Here is a 22,692-nt window from a genome sequence, read left to right on the forward strand (position 1 = left end):
TCTGAAACTTTAGGGTTTCATAAACGAGGTAATGACGCAGATACACACACAAACGCAGCGTTAATTGGAGCTTCCGGTCTATGTCACTTTTAAGATAAGAGGTACAACATAGAAAATATGTAACTTAAGCATTTTTAGTTGTATCGAACATTTCTTTGGGAAGAAATGTTCTCTTTTAAGGGGGGGGGGGTGTTACGACCCCAGGCTCGTGACTGCTTTTTCCCCTGTGTGTACGTGTCTACATGTGAGTGAGAGATGGGTTGCAGGTGTGTATGTTTTGAGTGATTGATCGATCTGTGTGAGTGAGTCTAGGTGGATCCTGGGAGCTGATTGGTCCTGCACAGAAGGAATCTGAATAAGAGGCCTGAACATCGCAGCTGCAGGGGACTTCCTCTAACGGCTCACAGCCAGACTGCCAGCAGACATGTTGTGCTTGTTTATAATAAACCTATAAAATTGTTTGTTTGACTTGTTGCTGGTGGTTTCTTGGCAGTTGAGAAGGGGAGTCTCACCATTCATGTGATCAGGTTTTCCCCTAGGCCTGATCGTAACAATTTATACAGCATTCAAATCGCAGGCATGCTTTTATTTTTCACATAGGTAAAAGTTTTAAAGCTTTCATGTTGCATTTTCATACATTTATGGGCAACAAATGTGACTCAAAACATGTATACACATATACTACAGGAAATGTGCATAAACCCTGGGATTCACAGACTCGTCCAGCCTGTGACCTTCCACATCAACTGTGAGCTGTCGAGCTTTGATATGCTGCCTTTGTTCAGAGTAATGAAAAGCGCAGGACAGACGGCTGGACACAGTGGACCACAGCACAGATAAGCTGCTGTTTTGTTAGCAGTTCCAACAGTGGAGGCCCAGTGTGCAGCCGCGACGCCGACCGTGTTTGCAGAGACATCCAGATGTGTTAGTGTGATAAAGTGGAAGTAACTTGAAAGAGCAAACCAAAGCAGTGTGACTTCACAAGGACAAGAGGTGGACTGAGTGACTTCTCCTCTGTCATTAGACAGAGTGAAAGGTGAAAAAAAAGGGAGAAATTTAAAGTTACCTCATTTAGTGATGGCATCATATTTAATAAAAAAGAACTAACAATAAGTTAATTGTGGTGAATTTCTATTGTGATAATCGTGAATGATGAAAACATTAATATTTCACGTGAGCGACTTAAAAATCTTACTAACATACAGTCCTTGATTTATTCAACTAACAATTACTTGTTTGGTCCAAAAAAGAAATCAGAAAATGTGCATCAGTGATTCCCAAACCTGGAAATGATTGGGTTTTTTTTTTGTCCACAAACTAGTTTTAATGATTTTTTTTAGTGTGTGATATATTGAACAGGACCAGAAAATATTCACATTTAAGAAACAATCTGAAAAGTTCTGTAAAAATAAACACACAAAAATATTTGATGGTTAATATCGAGTAACTGTTTCAGGCCTAAAAAAAGTATGTATCCTATCTGCAATGAAGTGGATGAAATGTTCATTTCATCACATGCCTACTAAAATAACTTAAAAGCTGCACTTATGTTATTATGTAACTTTTATATGTAGATTATCTTTTACATTTTCCAACAATGATTTAAACTTCAAGCACACAGTCCATTTTATTTGGTGTCCTGTTGCTGTCATACATTTAAGTTAGTGTCTGTATAATGTATTTTCTGCCTCTGCAAAGTCCTGGAGAGACAAACCAGCCAGAGATGTTTGTGTTTCTGTTGTGCAATATGGAATTAACACGCCTGGCAAAGGAAGGCTGTGAACAGGGGAGTCAGTCTTCAGTTTGTTACAATCTGCACTCTCACCAGTAGATGTCACTATTTCTTATTCACTGTACCACTGTAAGAGCAGAAAGACAAGACAGCTCCCACCAACAGTAACAGTCTCAGAGGCAGGATTTCTAGTGTAAACATGTGTTTTTGTGTTAAAAATGCATAAGATTGTTGTACAAATAAATATGACAGATGTTTATATACATATATATACATATATATATATAGAGAGGTAGAATTAACTCAACCAGTGATATCAACCTCACGCGTCCTGTAACTGTCAGTCTATATTCAGCAGTGACATTCTTACTGTACTGGCCACTGTATCACATTTATTATTAACTCTGGTGTTCATGTTGTATTGCAGTTGCGTCAGACAGAATTATTTTTTTTACATTTTTTTATTATTTGTGAGTCGCCGCCCCATTTACGTACAATTCCACAGTAACATATTCAAGTATAAATATGAGGTATTCATCCTATTATATAAAGAAAATAGTAAAGTGTTTATTTTAGACTCTTCTGAGTTACTGTTGTCTTTCTATTGTACTCTGGCATTCAGGATATTTTGTCTTTTCACGCCCTCCTCTGTAAACACAACAGATGATTATGTGCAAAAAAAAATCTCATTAGAGCTGCAGTTCCTTCAACACTCATAAATAACATCTCTTCCTCATTCTGATGCTCACCTTGAACTTCATCAAGTCGCCTTGACCATGTCGACGTGACTGAGGAGTTATTTGAATTAACAAGCAGTTGAGGTGTGCCTAATAAAGTGAATGCATTTTATGTCTCTGACAATAAATTGAATTTAGGACTTGGTTATATTATTCATAGTTCTTGCAAAAGAGAATGTGCTTGAGTCAAAGTATGTGCAAGTCAAGCTACATGCAGTCATATACACACCAACAGCCCATAATGCTGTTGCAGCCATATTGGCTGTACCTAATAGAGTGACCAGTAAGGGAAATTGCAGTCACAATGGTCATATTTAAACAGCCTACAAAGTACATTTTCACAGACTATACTTGAATTTAGCAGTCACTTTCATCACATTTTAACCAGTTTTCCAGGGGAAATGAAGATACCTACTAAACTTGAATTATGAATAGTTATAACTAAAGTGTAGATATCTCAGACTGGGACTATATGGCAAGTTGTTTTTTTTTTATTATTGATAGGAAGGACACCATTGTGGATATCTAAAAGGTTTATTTTGACTAGAAGGAATGAAATATATGCATATGTAATCACTTTAGATATGCACCATGGCAGGCTTTTTTTTTTATCCATTATCATTAGATATCAGCATTTTTCCAAGGATAAGTGACATCTTCCCCATTCGTGTGTATGGGGTTTGTCTTTAGCTACAAATATTTTGTATATAACTGTAATACTCGGAATTTGCAATGTCTACAATTTAATTCTAACGAGTTATATGTCTGATTCGGGATATCTTTATATCTGTATTGTTATTTGTGGATACTTAACTTTTAACAAGTCAAAATAACGTACCTTTAACTGGTAAAAGTCACTACCCTGTACACGCTTATGGAAAAAGTGACGTAATTTGTCCTAGGAAGAATGGAGTTGTGGGTATTAATGACACCAGTCGATAGGGAGAATATCATTGCGGATATATGAGGTGTTTATTTTGAATGGGAATAATTTAATAATATTAAGAATAGCGATTAAATGTAAACACAGCTGGAGCTACACACAGCTTACGCAGGTTGTCCATATTTGGGCATGTCTGCTACGTGGACGTGCAAGGCACGCATAACAACTTGTTCTCCCTCGCGCGCGCCTGTTCTCGTTCTCCTTGTTTTGTTGTTGTTGTTGTTGTTGTTTGCCTCACGAGCTCACTTTGAAGTCGAAAAACACGACTCGACGAAAATAATTTACAGAAAATGACTTCTTCTTCTTCTACGCCTCATTCTTTCATTCATGAGCCAGAAGCCCCGCCCACTTGCGTCACAGGTTTGTTTGTACACATCCCGCCCTGATAAAAAGCAGCACACGCGCAGACACAAGCGGCAAAATTTCATCAGCGAACCATAGTAACATCAGCTTTACCGTGTTTTCACCAGTTTCCTGTCGGTATAAACAACAAAAGAAGAGTAAAGGTAAAACATGTTTTTATTTTCTTCATTACAACAATAGCGTTTACTATTACTACTACGGTGGTTTTCCGGTCGGAACGTTTACTCCGTCTGACGCAATCCTCCTCTCCTCGTGTCTTGTCAGTTGTATTGGCGCACTTTCTCTTTTTTTGTTAAATAGAAATAAATGAGCACACAATGTCGTTCTTCTGTGAACATGAATTCCAATTTCAGTTTATTTTGTGAGGTTGTGGTTTCGTGAGGCGGCTCAATTTGTCATTTGAGCCCATGTAGTCGACCGGACACACGGAAAAAATGAGTCGAAACCGGTAACTTAAGAACAGGCAGCCATTGTGGGAAATCGTTTAACGGATTTTTTCCGGATTCTAGACGTTTTCTCATGTTATCACAGCAGGTTTTCTGTCATTGTTGTGGTCCTGACTCGCCAGAACAGGGAGAAAGAGCTAACTGGGGCTCATGATAAATGCTGCATTCATGGACCCCCTCTGAAGCGTTGGAATTCCAACCATTACAAGAATAAAACCGGTTGCGTTGCAGAGAGGGGTGTGTTTGAGGGTTCCTCATGCCCGTAGTTCCTTTTTTTGTGGTTTTACTATTATTATCACGCTAAACAAGTAGAAAGATAAAGCAAAAGGTTCAAAATGTTAAAACGCATATAAGGAACAGGGAATAAATCAGGAAATGTCCTTAAGTGGATTTTTTTCTAATATTACTGTTGTTGTTATTATTATTATTATTATTATTATTATTACCAAGCTAAAAAAAATAGAAAGATAAGCAAAATATTAAAAATGGCCAACACGCATATAAAGAATGAAGTCAAAGTTCTTTATTCACCCCCAAAAAGTAAATTTGTTTATTACAACAGCATGACATTTAAAAAAAATATATATGTAAAAAAAAATTAAATTGAATAAATTATGTAAAATAAATATAGAATATATGTAAATACAGTTTTAGAAATATGCAATAAATTAATAATGACCATTTCATTTGCCTTTTTTTACATGGGTGTTGTTGCAGCCTACATACTTTCATTGTTTTTTTAAGTAATACAAAGTATGACACTAATACAAAGTTTTTTATTATTACTATTATTCCGTCTATGTAATTACACTTGGCACAAACGACAGCTTTGCAAGTGCAGAAACTGTAAACTAGCTTGAGCAGGTTTACGCAGTACGAGTGTATGTGTGAAGTTACAGCACCAAAAAAAAAAACCTGACGCAACATTGCGTTTAGAATCGGTCGTCTTCTGCCACTAACTTAATACGGGTGTCTGAAAACGTGAGCGGTTGTTGGGAAATATATTGTAATTACGTTATTTCCGGAGAACATGAAGGCAACGTTAACACCACGCGAGAGTCCATCTGAGGCCACGTAGCTTGGTAGTGTTGTATTTCCCGTCAGAAGGGCAGTAGAACGTCGTACCACATGGTCCGCACTGATTGTAAGTGAGTATTTAATAAAACATTTTTTTTTAATTTTAGAGTTTATCACAATATTGAGCGTCATTGTTTTGCGGTGACAATCGTCAAAGTGATTCATTCTTCCGGTTATTACTCAGTGTTCACATTATGTTCACTATGCAGCTCGTTCGGCCGGGTGTCACCCGTGACACAGTTGCATCAGCCGGTTGAGAGACGCCCTCGTACTTCAACCTGAGATAATTGTGGTGGTGAATACAGATGTAGACACAAGGTGTGTGTGAGTGAGTGAGTATGTGAGTGAGTGAGTATGTGCAGTGTGGTTCAAACCTGCTGGCTGGGTGGAGCAGAGAAGCTGCACTAACCAGGAACCACATGCCACATTAGTTACTTTCTTTAAACCTAGTCTCAACTTGCACTGATTGCACAAAATGCCAAATCCTAAAATAAAAAAACATAAATATAGGAGTGTCAAGTTTTGTCTTTTTCTGTCACAGACGGCCACTGCTGTAGCTATACATTACTGTCTTTTATTATTAATAAGCAGCATTGTTACATTTCTCATGTATTCATATTTTGCTCACAGTTGGATTTATTGTTGCACTCTGGTTCGGTACAATTGGTTAAATTGTGATTTACTACAGTACTGTTAAGAGTTACTGTACATGCATGTTAAGTTGTGCAACTCTATGGTTTTGTGTTGCCAACATGCACAATATTGATTTTACAAAAACTGTAAATATAGAGTATTCTTCACGGTAGTCGTGTTTTGCCAAAAACTTCCCATAATGTAAAGTTTTATCCCAACATTCGAATTCCCAACTACTTTAAAATTAGGAAAGAATTGGTTATACATTTGCAGTAAGACATTGCATTTTGATTTGAATGATTATCCTTACTTAGATTTACATTTATCAAAATTTCAAATGTGATATTGTTTTCAGAGTAACAGAAATAGTTTTTAGTCTATTCCAACAATGTTGTTTGAATGGAAATAATGCTTTTAATATTTTTCACTGCTCACTATCTGGGTATTTGTTCCAGCACATTAAGGCCTGCATTTTTCCCTAAAGTCACGCAGCTGATTTAATGATGTTTAACTTTGCTACTTCTTGCGCTGGGCTGAAGTGATTAGATTAATGACACAAAGACACTTTGTTTATTATGAGAACATACTCCTTGTATGTGAAAAGTTGACACTTTCTAAAGCAATTGGAAATTAACAAAATTTTCTGTCATTTCAACAAGATTTTTTTTTTGTTTAGGTCTATAACAAATTCTATTGCTATTCAAACTCCAGTAAATAATAAGCAGATCAATTGGTTATGTTAATTGAATTATTTAAGGTTGTAGGTGATGATGAAATATTTTTAATTGATATATTCTTGGTACATTATTACATGAGTCATGACCACCTGGGTTATAAAAACGTAATGTTAGTATTGGTCTAATACTACCCCTTAATGTCCTCTCAGCATCCTCACCTCCTTGGATTACTGAGGCATATTTCTAACCTCCTGTGGTTGATCCAGGCTAACCTGTTTTTTTTTTGTTTTTTTTCTCGTCATATGGTTGAAAAATGTGGCAAATAAGTGAAGGTGTGTCTGACCAGGAAGACACACCCTCAGAAATCTATAGTATGCGCCTCAAGGTCTGTTGAATGATATGGTCTTGTTTTTGGCATTGACCACTTTCATGTTAGGATTGACGAGTCAAGTCACACGTACATGAATATTTTCTTACTGTTTATCAAGAGGATTGAGATATTTTTGTGAATTGATTTTTGGAAAAGGCAACTGCGATGACCTTCTTTCTAATCAAGTCAGTTAAATACTTTGAAAATGATTACAAGTAAAACATCCAAGTTTTTCCTGCGTACGTGGCATTGTCATTTTTTCCCCTGACTGGTTTTGTGGTAATGCTGTCCAGCTCCGACTGGCTGGTTGTTCTCTCCTGGTATACTTCTGTTCTGGTTGCTGTATGTGTTACAACACCATTGGCATGGGTCATGGGAATGCGCACAGGTTCTTTTAGATTGTCACATTCCATTTCACAGCAACTGCAGTTTCTTGGCAGGGGAGGTGGCATCCAGCCAGGTGAATTAAAGGTCTGCTTGGATGGTCTCAGTGGTTGGTCTGTCCACACAACTTCACACGCGCACATACCCCCATTACGTGTAACAGCCATGTTTCTGTAGTGTAACAAACACCTGGAGAACCATTGTTTGTTCAGAAAAATTTACAGCCTGCCGTGACAATGTGTTCTTTCTATGATTGTGCAAGGCCGACTTGTGTTTAGCTGTGGGCAGGTGCTGTACACGTTGTTCACTTTATCCAGCTGCTTGGCCCACAAATGATGACTAAGTTGTGTTTTTATTACTTGGAATATTAATTTATTTAGTCTTTCAGAAACAAAACAAAAAACGATAAACACTTAAACCGTAAGACCATTCTATTATCCTAAAGATGTGGTCACATTACAGCTGCATTGTTGTTGGTGACGATAGTGGAAATCAAAACAAACCCATGTGTTGTTTATATGGATCAGATGAGAAGCTACTGTAAAATGAGGTTAGCAGTATTGTCACTTGTCCCAATAATCCTCTTTGAGCGTGTGGCAGCCTTGGTAGCAAGGCTAAGTCAAGCAGCAGGATCATTATCCCTAAAGCCTGTTGAAACCGGACCGCTGTTAGCCAGGTTACTGTCGCAGGCCTTTTTGTGTATTTGTTTTTAAAAACAGGAACACAAAATGGCTGCAAGTGGCACACACGTCTTTTCATCTTGGTGTTGTGTGGTAAAGGTTTTTTTTTTTGCAAGTTGCACACTTGTGAGTCACACCTTCATGCAAAAGAAACTTCCTCGTGAAAACCACAAGAAAAGGATTAGCTGACATGACAAGAAATTGACATCAAGGTAGCTCACGCATCATTTTAATGAGACAACCTTTAAATAAGGGGGAAACTGTAAGAGTTGTGTTTTTGTAACTTCACAATTTGTACTGCTACTATTAAAACTTCATACATATATATATATATATATATATATATATATATATATATATGAAAGAAAACCTTATTTGAATGGAAATATAGCAAAAACAAATATCAACAAATGAATATTCTCCATCCTCAGCTAAGATTTAACATGTTTTGCATTCCCTTGGTATTATGCACTCTCAGTTGCACTTTTGGTCTGCTAGGTGAATGTATGTGTGGTGCTGGACGAACCCCTGAGGAGATCACAGCCTGCTGGGCACAGTAGTTTAGTAAAAAATGTTTATTGACACAACAGTGACACTCAGATCTAGTTTCCTGGTGTGCAAGTGGAAAATTCTACTGGAATGTCACATCAAGTAGGGAGTGGAAGCATTTCCATATTTTACCAGTTTCCCATCAATCTTCAGAAGGCTGCATGTTTATTATTGCAGTCGTCTGGTTTTTTTTATTTCATTGTTTGACAGTGTTTGTCTTTTTCTCTCGACACTTAACTGTACTAGACAGGATATTCTCTTTTGAAATGGTTAGAAATGCTTTGATAAGTGGGTTATATTGTTTTGTGGTATTAATAGAAAATTGCTATTGTACTGAAAGCTCTGTGAGAGCTTGTATCCGGTGTGTCATGAAAAGGATAAAGCCTAAATTAGATCTTAGTGTAACGTAACTTGTATGAACTTTTAGAGGTTGTGGTACTTTGTGCCTTTTCATTACATTCTCTATTTAGCCTTTATTGTTATTGTTTGTCCACTTTGTGTCTCGTAAAACCCAATTACAACACTATCTTTTTACTCTTGTGCAAAAAACTTGGAGTTGAAGTTGGTGCCACTTGTGCAGAATTTATATTTAAATTCTTTTAATTGTGTAATGTCACCCTGTGAGTTCAGCAGTCTCACACAATTATCCTGGTCTGGGTCAGCCTGGATGTACATTTCACCTCCTCTTGGTCTACTGCCAGACCAGTAATGTGACTGATGGCCCTGAAATGTCCGTCTGCCCTCTCAGCATTCACACCAAGGAATCAGGTGTCGTTGCATTAATAGCTTTAGTGCAACATTGGCTTGATGCTGCTCTGCCCCCATCAGCCTATAGCCTGTCTTTACATCCTAGAAAAATGCAAAGCTAATTCCACGGAATTTTATGTGGGCACTGAGTTTTTTTTCTTGTTCGTATAGTGAGGCATGAGAGTAGAGATAGAGCCAGTGTTTTTTTTTTTTTGTAGATCATTATGCACATTTACACAAGTCTTGTTGATGATTAAGGACACCGGTAGCTGTAATTGCTATGGTAGTGTAGTATTTGCAGATAAAGAATACTCTACTTGCCTCAGCCTTCACACAAGAAGCATGGCTTTGTCTCTAAATTTGCCACTTTGCAACTATTGCTACCACAACTGGAATCCCATATTTTGTCACACAATTCATCATTTAAGATTTCCACTTGTCTCTGTGTTAGATGTATGCGAAAAAAATTGTATCCATTCCTAGAAATTTTCAGTAACATGTGGCTTTTATGTACATACCGGTGATACTGGCCTTAGACTTTGGTGCACAGTTAAAAGTGATTGAGCTCAGGCTTTTTTTGCACTGATCCATCCATGAATATATTTACCTCCAAAGTCCAGTAAGAAAAACACATTGTACATCAGGTGTGTCCTTGGCCAAATGTGAACTGTTATTGTTGCGTTTGTGCGCATGTTTCACAGTCATTGACGTAATCATTATCATTTGCCCGTTCCTGAACTTGACAGTCTTTATACCGTTGTCCTTGGGGATTGTTTTGTCTTGTGTGTTGTTCTTCAATCTTGTGTTGCTTCAGATAACGGAGAGTCAGTGATCACTGTAAATATGCACTGCCCTTTGATTAAGCAACATCAGTGTCTATCACACTAACGCAAGCAAATGTTGTGGAAAGACACAACAAAGAACCCCTGTGGTGATTGGGAATCATGGTTAAATATTGTAATTCCTCTAAATGGTTGTTATCTGACATTTTTGTATAGTTGTTGATACATTGGGTGAGGGACAGTATAGTGTGTTTTATCTCCATTTCAACCCTCTCCCAGTGCAGTGGGTCCCCTTATCGAGCTGCAGGTTCACGCTGTCCTCCTCCCCGCTGTTGATGTTAGCTCAGAGAATTGAACCATATCATCTCCTCACAGCCTCTGGCGTTCCCATGACTCTCTCTGTCCGCTCCTGTCTGCTAAAAAAACACACGTAGTAGAGCATTCTTTCACGTAGTAAGGGAGCGGTTAGGAATTAGGCTAAGTTTCTTTTGTGTTTGCTCTTATGAAGGGGTGTGTGCTGTGGCACGTATTTTGTGCTTATTACGATTAGGATTAGGTGTTAGCCCTGTAGGGTAGCAGTACATTTCCCATACATGTCCCACTGTGTCTCATGATGTGTTGCGAGACTGTAAGTTATGTTATCGCCTGCTGTGAGTGCAGGTTATCGTACATTCTCTTCATGCCAGCCAATATCTCTCATTCTTTTGTTTCTACTAAGGAGAAGAATATTCTAGGAAAGTTTCCAACGTCGTTTGTGCTACCTGTGTTCACAAGAAACTGATCTAAAACCTGCTGAGGCATTGTATGTAACCTCAAACTATACAAATAAACTTCTGTTTCAAAGATGTTCATATTTTGAAATTTTTAAGTCGTACTAGACTCCCCTGTAGAGCATTTCAGTTGCCTTTGTTTTGATTTTAAACCTTTCCACAGTTTGAACACCTTTCCTGGAAAATGTTCTCTGCTGGAAAGAAAGAATGTTATAATCCTGCCTCACAGAGTTCTGAGAAATGTAACCTTACTAAACAGTCCCTTCTTGTTGCTTTTTCTCATAGGTCCTAATCTGATGCTACTGTGACCACAGACCTGCCTCTTCCTGTTCTGTGTGGTTGAAGGACACCTGCACCAGAAGACTGATTAAAAACAAATTCTTCTAACTCCATCCCCCCAAACAACTTCTGCTCTCTGTCCTCTCACTTGTGTGCCGTTTAAACTGTGTCAATCACACACCCACACTTGAAGGAATTAAAACACATAGCCTGCTTCAGCACCCACGCTCAGTCACAGCAAATATGGCCAGCAAGCTGTCCAAGTTTGGCAAATCCCTGCTGCGTCGCCGGGCTTTGGACTGCTCTGGTGAGGAGACCAGATTTGCCCGCTGCCTGTCCACTTTGGACCTAATTGCATTGGGAGTGGGCTCCACACTTGGTGCTGGTGTTTACGTCCTCGCTGGCGAGGTCGCCCGTGAGAAAGCAGGGCCCGCAATTGTCCTCTGCTTCCTCATTGCTGCGCTGTCCTCCATGTTGGCTGGCCTGTGCTACGCTGAATTTGGTGCCCGCGTCCCCAAAACAGGCTCTGCGTACCTTTACAGTTATGTGACAGTTGGAGAAATCTGGGCCTTCATCACAGGGTGGAACCTCATCCTCTCCTATGTGATAGGTAAGTAAAGAAAAGAGTGAAGTTGTATTTATGTTTCATATGAACCTGATAAAGGATCAGTACAACAGTAACCCTGACCCTGTCATCTCTTTTAGGCACAGCCAGTGTGGCCAGGGCATGGAGCTCCACATTCGACAACCTTGTTGAACAAAAGATCTCTGACTTCTTCAAAGCCTCCATGGCAATGGATGTTCCAGGTGGGGTCCTGGCCAAGTACCCTGACCTGTTTGCCCTCATCCTGGTCCTCCTACTCACAGGTGAGTTACCTTTTCTTGTTGACTGTTTTTGGCCCCAGTGGTTTCCAACCTGGAGTCAGTTCCTTCTCTTGGGACTACAGCTTACAGATGATAAAACACAACAATAAATACACAGTAAAAAATAAATGTCTTATTCTTATTAAAATATTACTGAATACTTGTTCTGTAGTTCTATAGTTGAACAGCGCCCACCTCATGGCTAAATGCACCAATTACTCAAAGGGATCACAGGCATAAAAATATTCCATTTGTAAAAAATCAACCTTTTAAGAGGAGCCATCTGACTGCAGTCAATAAGGCGTTCAGTTTGATTAGTGCAGACACGGTCATTGTCCGAACTGCGTTGAAATATTGCATAATAGCAAGAACAGTTGTCACACTGATATCTCAGCCAGTGTGGCTTCCCCGCAACAGTGTTAGGAAGAAATAATTGGGTGTATTAGTGTTGCTGACTGATGGCATGTCGTAAGTGATGAAGTACGAAAACATCCACCCACATCGAGGAACATGCTGGTATTGGTGATGAAATCTCTTTCTCCGTCACTCTCCTCACCTCCTGTACTTTCTGTCCCCAGGACTCCTGGCCTTTGGCGTGAGTGAGTCGGCGCTGGTGAATAAGATTTTCACAGGCATCAACCTGGTGGTTCTGGGCTTCGTTATCATCTCTGGCTTCGTGAAAGGCGACACATCCAACTGGAATCTGACGGAGGAGGATTACATCGGTTACAAAAATAGCACCAACAGCAGCATGCCTTTTCCGTCAGTATTTAAACTTTTAAGTTTTGCCAATTAATCGTGTGTGTATGATTTAATTTTTTGACCTTTTAACTAAACCGCTTGTTTGTCTCCTCCTGCCCACAGAGTCAAGGAGCAGTTTGGTGTGGGTGGCTTTGCTCCGTTTGGCCTCTCTGGAGTCCTGTCTGGTGCTGCCACTTGCTTCTATGCATTTGTGGGCTTTGACTGTATCGCTACAACAAGTGAGTGATTTTTAAAGAATTCTATGAGAGACATCTGAAAAAGTAGTATGAGCTTTTTTCTACATATTTAAACAATGCTGGGCTGACACTGATCAAGTCTCTTCAGGAAAAAACATGAAGACTCATCCGTTGCAAACACAATTTCAACCACTGATCGTCTTTTTATTTTGCTCTCAGGTGAAGAAGCAAAGAACCCGATGCGGTCCATACCCGTTGGCATCGTGGCCTCACTGCTGATCTGTTTTTTCGCCTACTTTGGCGTGTCTGCGGCTCTGACTTTGATGATGCCGTACTACACCCTGGACAAGCAGAGTCCTCTGCCCGAGGCCTTCAGCTACGTCGGCTGGGCTCCTGCCCGATACATCGTGGCTGTGGGTTCTCTCTGTGCTCTGTCCACGAGGTAAGGGAGGAAATGGCTTCCTTGTTAACCGTTTGTTCCTATACACATCATTGTTAGTCTGTTATCGATTCCAATAATTTAGTTAACTGTTGATCTTCTCACAGTCTGCTAGGCTCAATGTTTCCCATGCCTCGAGTGATTTATGCCATGGCAGAAGACGGGCTGCTGTTCCGTGCTCTGTCCAAGATGAACACTCGCACAAAGACCCCGCTGATGGCTACCATTGTTTCTGGGGTTGTTGCTTGTAAGCTGACACTCTCTGGTCCTCTTTCAGACTAAATTCTTGGTCTGTTTTTGTGTGTGCTGTGTGCTGCTTTAGTTTCTAGTTCTCATTTTGGATAACAATGGCAGATTACAGTATAGATTTTCTAAAAATAAAAACATCTCTCCTTACAGCTCTCATGGCCTTCCTGTTTGACCTGGCTGCTCTGGTTGACCTCATGTCTATTGGTACTTTGTTAGCGTACTCTTTAGTGGCCATCTGCGTCCTCATCCTCAGGTAAGCATCTTTTGTCTTCGTTAGTCTCGAAGTCTTCTGAAGTTGTAACCATATGTTAATTGCGCTCAGCTGCTCTGATAACGTTCCGTTTATTCTGTTTCTTTAAAAACACTGACACTCCCTCCCCCCTCAGGTACCAGCCAGGCACACTGAATTCATCCAGCCAGACCGAGAAACTGGTGGAACTGGTCGGAGGAGAGAAGGTGGCTGTCAGTGGCGCGGACAGCGGCGACGAAGAGTACGACATTGAGATCGAGGAGAGGCCTCTTCAAGAGACCTTCACTCTCAAGCTGCTCTTCTTCCCAAGTGGAAAGACCCCGACAAAAACCTCTGGGACCATCGTCTATGCTACCACTGCTATCGTTTGTAAGTATGTCACAGTGGAGGAGGTAGTCATTGATATCTTGGTGCAAATGGGGTGTCGCTAATGTTTTCTCTGCCTCTGTTCTGGCTTTGGTAGCTGTTCTCATCACCGTCCTGTGCATCATCCTCGCCAAATCCCTGAGCCAGCTGCTGGCTGTACATGCAGCTGTCCTGGTGCCCTGCGTCATCTTGGGCCTTCTCTGTATCGTCTGCGTCATCATCATCAGTAGGCAGCCTGAGAGCAAAGAGGCGCTCACCTTCAAGGTAACTATCAAACCCTGAGACGGGAGCATATGTGTGACGTAGAACAGATGCCTGTGTTTTGTCTTTCAAAGTCTTTGCTTTGGGAAAACGCCAATGTTTTATCAGCAACTCTTAAGACCTCAAAGTCTTGGTAACTGGTACGCTAGGTAATCCAGTTTTACCCACTTGTTTTTTACCACTCAGATTAGCTATTTTCACATGTAGACATCAGGTGTGATGCTGATATTTGTTTTAGTGTGAAGTCTGAGGGCTAGCTATATGTGTTGAAATTCCTTAACGTGATGTCATGACGTGGTATATTTTATTTATTAACTCTTGTAACTCGCTTCCAACGAGCAAAAGTTAGGCGTAAAAAAAATGAATGGAATTTGGCCTGGAGTAGTTTTGACACACCTTGTATTCTGACGTTTTTCTCTTTCCTCTCTAGGTCCCTCTTCTCCCATGGTTGCCTCTCTTCAGTGTTTTCGTCAACATCTACCTCATGATGCAGCTCGATATTGCCACATGGTGCCGCTTTGCCGTTTGGATGGCTATTGGTACGTTCCGTCACGGCTACATTTGTTTGTGTTTCTAGATCCAGTGCTGCACATTGTTGCAACAGTTTTTGTAACTTCCTGTTGCTCTTTGTCTTTCCTCCCCCTCCAGGTTTTGCCATCTACTTCGGCTATGGTATTAGGAACAGCAGCGAAGCTGCAAACCGCTCATCGCCACGCAAATATGAGCCTTCGCTGCAAACCAAGAGTCCAATTTACGTGGGCGCTCCTGATGACAGTGACGCAGAATCAGGCAGCAGCCCTTGATACAAACTCACGTAGACCTGGGAAATGTTGCAGAGCGTCGTCACTCATCAGCTTAAATGCTGTGGCCTGGAACACGAGCCCGGGTTTAAAGAGAGGAGAGGCGAGAAGACACCACACACATCTTACCTCTAATTTTGGAGGCTGTTTAACTTGATGGCAAGACACTGTGACAGAGACACTTTCCAGCCTGTGTGTCTGTTATTAATCTTTCTTTTTTAGTAGTTAGCCTTAGCCCTCTGAAAATATCAACATGCCTATAACTCATGCTTTTAACCGAACTAACAGTACCGCGCTGCTCCTTCGTCATCATTTTACATCGTCATTTCCCTCCTCTCCGTTAATTAAGCGAGGAGCCGCCTGCCTGGTGAACATGCACTACTGTGTACAACACTAAACATTACAACTGATACCAGTGAGTTTATTATCCTCGAGAGACGCTTAGCTCAGTGAGCTAGACTTCAGACTGTTCAAGAAATAGGTTTCATGCTGAGCACACACACAAACAGTGGTAGAGAAGAAAACTTGTTGCCTCTAGTAAAAAAAAAAAAGAAGCTTTCAGTAGAGTTGACTTGTCTAGTTTACCTGGTCCTTATATTGATGAAGCAGTGTGATTTACAGTGTCATTCGGGGGCAGTGACATGGTCACTGTGACCTGTGCTGCCTCTCGAGAGCAAAGTTCAAGCTTTACATGTCGGATGTGGCATTAACGTCTATATTTTCCCGCTGGTCACAGGACATCCATGGTATGAACAAGTCGCTTGTTACAAATTGTAGTTGCAGCTTAAAAGCGTCAAAGTACCCTTTTGAACCACCAAGGACCTTGAAATCAAGACCTGTATTTGCTGTAGTGTAAACTGTTCTGTTACTCCAGTGTGTTTTTAAGTATCTGTATGCAGATGTTCTGATGGGTCAATGGAGAAGTGTGTTTCCTTGTCTTAAAAAAAAAAAAAAAACAGAGTCTGGTTGACATTGGTCCAACTCATCCATTGGTCAGCTCGGGTGTTGTTGAAGGAAGTTTAGCTCCGTTCTGAATTGAATGGACTTTCTTATATCATCACCAAAAAATATCAGCTTTTTAAAAACTTCCTTGTGTTTACTTTCACAAAGGTTCTTCTTTAGTTTCAATTGAAACTTGTTCTCGGCAGCTTTGTCTGTTGAGCTTCAATCGCGTTTGTTTTTACTACTGTATTTACTTTTTTTCTCCCTTATAGAAATGTTAATATTTAAATGTTTATAGTATTGTTTGTTTATTTGCGAAAGCTTATGTTTTGCTATTTCAGATCAATATACATATGATTTGTAGATGCTCATGTGTTGTAACTGTCATATACAGATTTTAGAGGGTGTTTTTTTTTTAATCTCTTTACATTTAGTGTATATATACTTTCATTGATGAAATGATTTCCGTTCACCAAATGATTTGCTTGCAATAGTATTTTCCTGAACAAATGAAATTGTTATTGGAAATGTAACCGCTCTCCAAAACAAATGACCACTTAAAGCTGGTCTCTAAATTATTTTAAAAAAATATTTAATTTTTTTTTTTCTGTCCTCTAGAGTCCGATTGTTAACTTATTGTTAACTTATTGTTAATGGCATTTTCTTGTTCTGGTAAAACATAGTACTGTAGGATGTACAGTATTTGTTTAGAATTACATCTTGATTTGTATAATGTAACTTCTTTAAGATATGGCCTTGGATGTAATTTGGTAAGAGTTGGTCATTTTAAAATAGACTTGAAGGACTTTCATTTGACATTATGCTGCTAAAATCCAAATTATACAAATCCTGATCCCGGTTTGGGTGACATTGTAACTACTGCAGATTAAAAGATGTCCATAAATGTTTTCAATTTCCGTAGAAATTGTTAATTGTAATTGTTATGTTGGACGAGGAATGGCTTAGGTTGAGCCAGTGTTTCTAGATGATGTGAAACTATAATCTGGTGCCTAAAAGAACCGTCTTTTTGCTGGATAGAGAAAGCACCAGGGCTGGTAAAATGGAGAAAAAAAAAAAAAAAAAAAAACGCAGCCCTTGTGCCTTTTTTTTTAAATTTTTTTTTTTTTTAAAGAAAAACAACTAACAAAACAACGCAATCATCTCCCACATTAATGCTGTTTTATTTACAGCAATGATCTATTTTTGTCTTTGTTTTTATATCCTGTACATATGGCTGTCCTGTATAAAATGAGCTGTATTTTCAATGTTTTTGTAATAAAACTTAATTCAGGAATGTGCCGCTTTGAAAGTGTCTTTTTAACCTGCCTTTATCTTTTGTTTAAAAAGAAAAGGAAAGTGGGAGGCCTTTTTCCTGTGAGTTACATTCCAGAGTCTATTGTCGTTACCTGTGATGCTTTTGTCATGAGTCACCGGTTGAGAAATAACCTCCAAGTTATTTCATTGACTCCCAAACTTTGTCTACGAATCCTTGACATTTAGTCCTAAACTGTCATTTGTTGATGTTTTGTGAATATTAGATATTTATTCTCAAAGTTTTCTGGTAGAATTGTATTTTCTGACTTGCTAAAGCCTACTTTGAACATTTTGTATTGAACAGTTAAGACAGTAAAAGGCCCCTAAATCAAACTTAATATTCGCCAAATTTAAACCCCATAAAATGACATGCCACTTTCATTGTTTAGGTTTAATTGGTGTATAGCCGCGATACATTACAGCCAAATAAATAAACTTGTGTACACTTGTGTTAACAAAAACCAGTTCCACAGGTTCCCTACTTTCCTGTCCCACATTTACTGAAAGAATGATGTTATTTAACAGCATTGTACAATGTAACATGTAACATTTTCATTCAACAAAGCTCAAAAACCTGTACAATCTTACTTTTATGATTCTAGATTTTGATATGGAACCACTTTATCTTAAAGTTGCCAATATTTAGTTTAAGGCTTTTATAAAATGTCGTAGGTTTTCTGTAGAAAAAGGCAAAAACATTTAAAAACACGAAACATGATATAGATATGTTGACAGGTTATAATCTCCTCTTCCCTTCCTTGCTCTATAAGGGCCTCTAGTGGTGTCAAACAGCATTACATCAATTGTTCACTTACATCTACAATAATTTAAATTGTTCTAAAAAAAAATGTAGGGTACTTCCAGTCTTAACACAATTTGTTTTTTATAATGTTTCCAGACATTTATTATTGATGACACTTGATGTCACAACAACATTGAACAGTCAACTTTGTCAGGGTTTGGTTTCAGATAAATTATTTACAGGCCGTGTAATGTGATATCATTGTGTTTTCCACCTCCTTGAAGTTTGTATTTACACGTTAAAGACACCCACATCTTTCCTCCAAAAGGCACTCAAAAGAGACTTTACACCTGTACTCACAAATTGTTTCTAAAGCGTTCGATTAATCACTTGAATGTCATCAGTCGGGAGTGAAAACTTTGCAACTTTTCCAGTTTAAATGTTCTCGGTTTGTTCACTTTGTTTTTTGTGTTTTACGTCCAGGAAATGTCCTTTTACATAATATCAAAAATAAAAATGATTTTCTTTCTTTGGAAAACGTCAGTTTAAATGGAGGCATGCATTGATTACAAATGTGGGAGAGTATAACTGGATTATGAGCACACGAGATTATAATCTGAAAGTGTTACGATTAAGATTTAAGAGCAACCTTTGTGGTCAACTTAATTTTCCTCGATTTGTTCAATATTATATAATTATGAAAACAAATAATCCCAGAATCACACAGATACTGTTGAAAACATGATGTTTTTTACTCTCACTTTTCAAGCGCTCAAAAATTTAGCCTCTTAGCACCTGCTGGCTACAAGGTGACCATTTTTAAATGAAACAATGCAGCTGTTGCTTTAAATGAACATAAACAAATGAAAATATCAATGTTTTAGTTTTTATTACTTTAAGCTAAACTTATTTAGTTACTATTAAAATATTTCTATCACGCTACAGTTGTTACCTGTATGGCTAACCGCTCTGGGATCATGTGTGAACATTCAGGTGTTTGTTTGTTTTGTTTTGTTTTTATCATTAGGGGCACATATACAGTCTCTATAGATATGTTATACAATTGCAGCAAACATTAGGTGATTAATTTAGAGTTAAGTCAGCTGCGGTTTGATTTTAAACATGTTCAGACAGTTTTCTCTTGGCTAGCACAGCTAACAGGTGCTAAGTGGCTAAATTGATTTACTAAAGTAAAAGGTGATACATTTGATTCAAACACGCATTCCCATAGCTTTAACAGTCATTATTTCATTTATTTTGACCCTTTTCGTTTGTTATTTTGTGAAGTGTATTTGAGTGTCCAGAAAAAACACTATAGAAATGTGATGCATTGTGTTATTATTAACTTCACTCTCATCAAATGAAACGTCATCAATGCTAACATTAGTCAACCTCAATTAATTATATCTTTTGTGCATTTAAAACGTATGATTATGGATGTGTTTCATATTTATTTGATACTAAACACAATGCGGGTTTAGGTAAGTTTTCCTTGCCATTAAGCTAATGAAATTAAAGAATTCAGTAGTTATCAGCTCCAGTAGCTTAATTTCCTTTTCAGCAAAAATTGTCAGTGTGCAAACTCTCTCCGAACAAACAAACATGTCAGTCTCTCAAACTTTGGTTACATTTAATTTGACTTTCACTTGAGTTTTCCCTCCACTGTTAAGCCACTTGGATTTGTAGTGCAGTGCAGTCAGAGAATGTATCTCATGTGTCTCTCTGGACACATGTCTGCAGTATATTCAAAGTATTGTGCATGAAAGCGGAGTTGATAAGAGCGGAGGGTCAATACAGTTACACACATGCACACAGAACAGCGAGGGGATTAAGATGCTTCCATCTTGTGCTTGAACACCTTTCAGGAGCGTCAATAAAAAGTCCACAGAGCCATAAATAGGCGTCTGAAGGGGGGGGGGAAAGCTGTGTCTTGAGTAAAGAAGTAAAACAGGAAAGTCCACTGAAATGTTCAGCACCTGTCATAGTCGTGTGCTACGGTTAGAAAAGTCAGCAGAAGCACTGCCGGCCGCCCTTAGTGACCTCCTCGGAGGAATGGACGGTGTTGGGAACAAATCCGCTCTTGACGCCCTCCCAGCCATCCTGGATCTTGATGTCCCCGCTCCGGACAAGGTCAAAGATGTCCCTCGTCAAATCCACAAATGCCTGAAATAAATGTCAACAACAGAAATACAGAACTGTCAAACTCAAATAGAGGTAGACCAATTAATCTGGCCGAATTTTAAATATTCAGTATTGACCATTCCTATTTATTAATGAAACCTTTTGTTTGTTGTTCTCATAAATCTGCTTATAAAACCTATTTTCATCCATCTTCCCTGTATTTAATACGTTTACATTACAATATTTAACACATTTTATATAAATATGTTGCAGTGCAGACACAAAATAAAGATTAGAGAGTCAGACCTCGGACGTCAGCTGCACTGATTTCGAAAGATGGACATCATCGGGCCATAATAAAAACTATATCAATCAACCCGTGAACTTAGATGATAAGTTAGTCAAGTGATCATCACTGATCGTGTATGTACTGCATGTATCCAGCGGAAGTAAAATAACATCCACACCTTCTCCACGTTGATGGCTTCTCGTGCTGACGTCTCCACATATCTCATCCCGTAGGCTCCTGCCAGCTTCTCGGCCTCCTGCTGGGTCACCTGACGCTGGGCCTCCAGGTCACACTTGTGACCCACCAGCAGGAAGACAATGCTGTGAGGCTGGACGTGACTCTGGGCCTCCTCCAGCCAGTTAAGGACGTTTTGGAAGGATCTGCGGTTCGTGATGTCAAAGAGTAAGAGACCACCCACTGAATTGCGGTAGTAGGCTCTGGTGATAGACCTGGATGGGTTGAAAATGATATAAATGATCACACTCACAATAAATTAAGTTTTAAGTTTTCTTACATGTCATGGTGCCATTTAAAGAGTGTTTTTGTCTTTACCTGAACCTCTCTTGTCCTGCAGTGTCCCAGATCTGAAGTTTGATCCTTTTGCCAGGTTCAATTTCCACCAGACGTGAGAAGAAGTCCACCCCCACTGTGGGGTCCGACACCTGGGCGAAGCGGCCCTCGGTGAACCTCCGGATCAGACACGACTTGCCAACTGTGGAGTCTCCGATGACGATCAGGCGAAACTGATAAAGCCATATTGTCTCCATTGTATCCTTGAAATCAAATCTGTGGCAAAATCAGAATAAGTCACTTACAAATGTCGTGTGTAGCCGAACTAATAGTTCAAACCCCAAATATATAAACATTTACTGTCAGACTTTCAAATCCTTGCATTTGAAAGTCAGAAATTTAGATTTTTAAGTTAAATTTGTGATAAAATATTTCAGATTCCAGCTGCAGAAACACTGCAAAAGTTGCACTGACAAAATATGAAATAATCTTGCCATGAAATGACAGGAAACCACATGTAAAACAGTAACAGGAAATAGCAATAAACGAAAGAAATAATAATACATTACAACCTCCTGTATAGAAACAGGGGATTCTTGTAAATGGATTAACTGGTTTATATTAATAATTATAGCATCAATCACGCCATTTATTGCATTTTAGAGATGAAATAGACTCGGATCACCTCGGCAGTGTCCATGTGATTTACTGTAGTGTGATCTAATTTGAGGGGGAAGGAGGGAGGAGCAGGCCACTCCTCTCCAACTCAGTAAACACAGTCATCCCCCATGTGGATACTAGACTGACAATGACACACAACGAGGCCTTGAACGAAGCCAAAAAAACAGGGGGAACATCGAATATAGTCAACACAAGACATCGTCCGTCCATTCCTAACAGACCTCCAGTGACAGCTTTAACAAAAATAACCCACTAACTTTACAACAAATGATGAGGCCCCGGTCCTTTATTACATATTCTTTATTTCACATTCAGGTTGCCAGTTTTAAATGAATAAAGAGATGATCACGTACCTCACTGATCAGCAAACAAGCCTCATGTTGATGATTATGCCCTCTAAATATATATATATATATATATATATATATAAATATATATATATATAGATATATATAAATCTATATATATATATCCTTCAGCTCAGCGGTGGTTGTGCTGTTGCCCACAGAAACAGCCAGTCAATGACATCACATAAGACGAAGCGTGTTTCTCATCTGTCATCCCCCGCGTGAGCAGATTCAGAGCTGAAAATGTGCGCGTGTGTGAACCCACAGCTTCATTTACTGTGACACCGATGATGTTTCCGCGAGGATCCGCTGAGGAAATGGCAGCGGGAAACAACAACAGCAGCAGCAGCAGCAGCACACATCCTCGCCCTCATCAGCACCATTACCGTAAGTGCACGCGAACAGGCGCA

At 39.2% G+C, this 22,692-nt stretch overlaps 2 protein-coding genes across 4 annotated transcripts; one reads left to right on the forward strand and one right to left on the reverse strand.

Moving 5' to 3' along the window:
• Window positions 1–3,772: 3,772 nt before the first annotated feature.
• Window positions 3,773–16,928, forward strand: slc7a3a (solute carrier family 7 member 3a). Of its 3 annotated transcripts, none has more exons than XM_058627244.1 (12): window positions 3,773–3,918; window positions 11,176–11,779; window positions 11,875–12,036; window positions 12,612–12,795; window positions 12,898–13,013; window positions 13,191–13,413; window positions 13,518–13,657; window positions 13,810–13,912; window positions 14,046–14,278; window positions 14,373–14,539; window positions 14,967–15,075; window positions 15,185–16,928. In XM_058627244.1, the coding sequence occupies exons 2-12, from the start codon at window positions 11,413–11,415 to the stop codon at window positions 15,337–15,339; spliced, it is 1,959 nt and encodes a 652-aa protein (XP_058483227.1). In that variant the 5' UTR covers window positions 3,773–3,918; window positions 11,176–11,412; the 3' UTR covers window positions 15,340–16,928. The 3 variants fall into 3 exon arrangements, with proteins under 3 accessions (XP_058483227.1, XP_058483229.1, XP_058483228.1); XM_058627246.1 differs by lacking the exon at window positions 3,773–3,918 and adding an exon at window positions 5,345–5,365; XM_058627245.1 differs by lacking the exon at window positions 3,773–3,918 and adding an exon at window positions 5,347–5,369.
• Window positions 16,929–19,939: 3,011 nt separating this feature from the next.
• Window positions 19,940–22,660, reverse strand: LOC131458284 (ras-related protein Rab-39B-like). The gene is made up of 4 exons (XM_058627247.1): window positions 22,289–22,660; window positions 21,297–21,530; window positions 20,923–21,193; window positions 19,940–20,497 (listed from the first exon to the last, which is right to left on the reverse strand). The coding sequence occupies exons 2-4, from the start codon at window positions 21,509–21,511 to the stop codon at window positions 20,342–20,344; spliced, it is 642 nt and encodes a 213-aa protein (XP_058483230.1). The 5' UTR covers window positions 21,512–21,530; window positions 22,289–22,660; the 3' UTR covers window positions 19,940–20,341.
• Between the last annotated feature and the right edge of the window lie 32 nt (window positions 22,661–22,692).

Source organism: Solea solea, chromosome 4, assembly GCF_958295425.1.
Source record: "Solea solea chromosome 4, fSolSol10.1, whole genome shotgun sequence".
Lineage (NCBI taxonomy): Eukaryota > Metazoa > Chordata > Actinopteri > Pleuronectiformes > Soleidae > Solea > Solea solea.